This window comes from Pseudophryne corroboree, chromosome 6 (assembly GCF_028390025.1).
Source record: "Pseudophryne corroboree isolate aPseCor3 chromosome 6, aPseCor3.hap2, whole genome shotgun sequence".
Classification (NCBI taxonomy): domain Eukaryota; kingdom Metazoa; phylum Chordata; class Amphibia; order Anura; family Myobatrachidae; genus Pseudophryne; species Pseudophryne corroboree.
This window is the reverse complement of record NC_086449.1, coordinates 19,450,112-19,452,314: the sequence shown is the minus strand read 5'-3', so window position 1 is coordinate 19,452,314 and position 2,203 is coordinate 19,450,112. Positions and strand designations below refer to the sequence as shown.

General features: G+C 33.5%; 1 protein-coding gene across 1 annotated transcript; it reads left to right on the top strand.

Annotated features, from left to right (window-relative positions):
• The first annotated feature begins 484 nt into the window (after window positions 1-484).
• LOC134934094 (olfactory receptor 5P81-like) lies at window positions 485-1,435 on the top strand. Its single transcript, XM_063929601.1, has one exon. The coding sequence runs from the start codon at window positions 485-487 to the stop codon at window positions 1,433-1,435; it is 951 nt and encodes a 316-aa protein (XP_063785671.1).
• The last annotated feature ends 768 nt before the right edge of the window (window positions 1,436-2,203 follow it).

Below are 2,203 nucleotides of genomic sequence, written 5' to 3'. Positions count from 1 at the left end.
GGGGGAGGAGATGATGGAATGGTGGTATATGTGATGAAAGGAAAAGCACATGAGGGAAGAGGGCCTGCTCGTGAGATCTTACAGTGTATATGGGGGGTGGGGTGGGCAGACAGACAGTGGTAACAAAATCACTGTACACTTCTACTATAGTCAAATAATCTAAAATGAATGCAACCAGATCTGTAAAAGTTTAAACATGATAAACTTATGTTGTTGTTTTTCAAAATCATGTCATCAGCACACACAATATACACAGTATGTGTGCAACATTGACTAAGAATGATCTGTGATACTTCCTCCAAATAGTCAATTGCTGTATTGCTCAATAGTTGGAAACAAACTCTGCTCCATCTGTAGTCACATATAAATATATATTTTTTTAGAACCATTACTTATGTGTGTATTTAATTTGTGTTTCCAACATATTGTATACTTGACAGGAGCAGATGTCCCAAGCCTTTCAATAATCTCTCACTGGAAAAGAATGTGTGAAGGCAATCAGACACAAATTACTCAGATACGACTACTCGGATTCCAAGATCTACATAAATTCAAAACCATATTATTCATTGTCTTTCTTTTAACATACACAATGATACTGACTGGAAACTTTGTAATAATATTATTGGTGACAACTATTAATAATCTTAAGGTTCCAATGTTTTTCTTTCTCAAGCACTTAGCTACAGCTGATGTTCTACTAACCACTAGCGTTGTTCCATTAATGTTGGACATCATCTTCCTAGAAGAAGGAAGGTTATCATTTGCTGGTTGCATAACACAACTGTACTGTTTTGGTATATTTGGGTTTGTGCAGTGTTTCCTTATTGCTGTAATGTCCTATGATCGATTTTTGGCTATTTATAACCCATTGCGTTACTCTTCAATAATGGGTCTAGATGTTTGCCTCCAGCTGGTTATTGGGTCGTGGCTACTAGTCACTGTTTTAATATCGAGTGAAATAGTTATGGTGTGCCAATTCAACTTCTGTGGCCTGAATAACATTGACCACTTCTTCTGTGACTTTGGACCTATCGTGGAATTGGCTACATCAGATACTTCCATTCTAATGTATCAAGACTTTGTCATTTCCATCTTCATGATATTTTTTCCCTTTGCTTTTATCATTATGACCTATATCAGCATTTTCTACACCATTCTCAAGATGTCTTCCAATCAGAGAAGGAAAGCCTTCTCCACATGTAGTTCCCACCTGATCACGGTGTGCATATATTATGTAACCCTAATCACTGTTTACATGGCTCCTTCTAATGAAAGCACATCCAACGTAAATAAATACAGATCATTGTTGTACATTTTGGTGACACCATTAATGAATCCAATTATATACAGTCTGAGGAACCAGAAAATCAAAAGAGCTTTGCAAAAATTGCTGAAAGGTTTAGTGACAGTTACCTGCAAGAGGTCAACATAAATATTTTATGCACAAGTCTTGTACACACGTCTCTTCCCAATTAATTCTGGTAGTTCTTCATACCTTTTTTTTTGTAACTGGATTTTCATGGAGTTAATAGTGTTTTCAGAACTATCTGCTGTTTAGACCTCAGTGCTAACAAAATGTTATTGTTATTGTTTTTATGAAATAAATATAATTAATATATCAATATAATTAAAAAAGACATTGCACGCATTAAGATGAGCAACAGATTCTAGAATGTTGAAATCAGTGCTCTTAATTGAAATACAATGAATTTAGATGGAAGTAAAGTCTTCTATAGCAAACTTTTGAAAAAAATTCTACATTTGTAATAGTAATTTGGGAATATTTTTCATTTTTCTTTCTCATAGGAAAAATTTTTTTAAATTGTAGATAAAACACATCTAACATTTTATATTTCAATAAGATTCTAAAAATTGTTGATAAAAAATAAATTATTATTACCTCCATTTACTGTGGCTTTTTTAAAGCCCTTTGTCAACATTTGCTAAATGCATTGCTTTGATTTTCTTCAGTTTAGTAACTGTGTCTTCTCCAGCCACTTACTGATAAATTCCAAAATATGGGGAGTTTTAGCAAGTGGGTTAGCAATTTCCATAGATAGTTCATAGAATCTGTAATACATAACTTAGAAGATGTCTTTTGGAAGAGAGAAGATTAGTAGGAAGTATTTAGAATATGTGTGGACAGATGTGTAGATTAATTACATTGATTATACACTTTCATCATGGTAATGAATGAAAC

Bases quoted from the DNA above. Each gene is read 5' to 3' on its own strand.
- LOC134934094 (XM_063929601.1), top strand. From the start codon at position 485: ATGTGTGAAGGCAATCAGACACAAATTACTCAGATACGACTACTCGGA.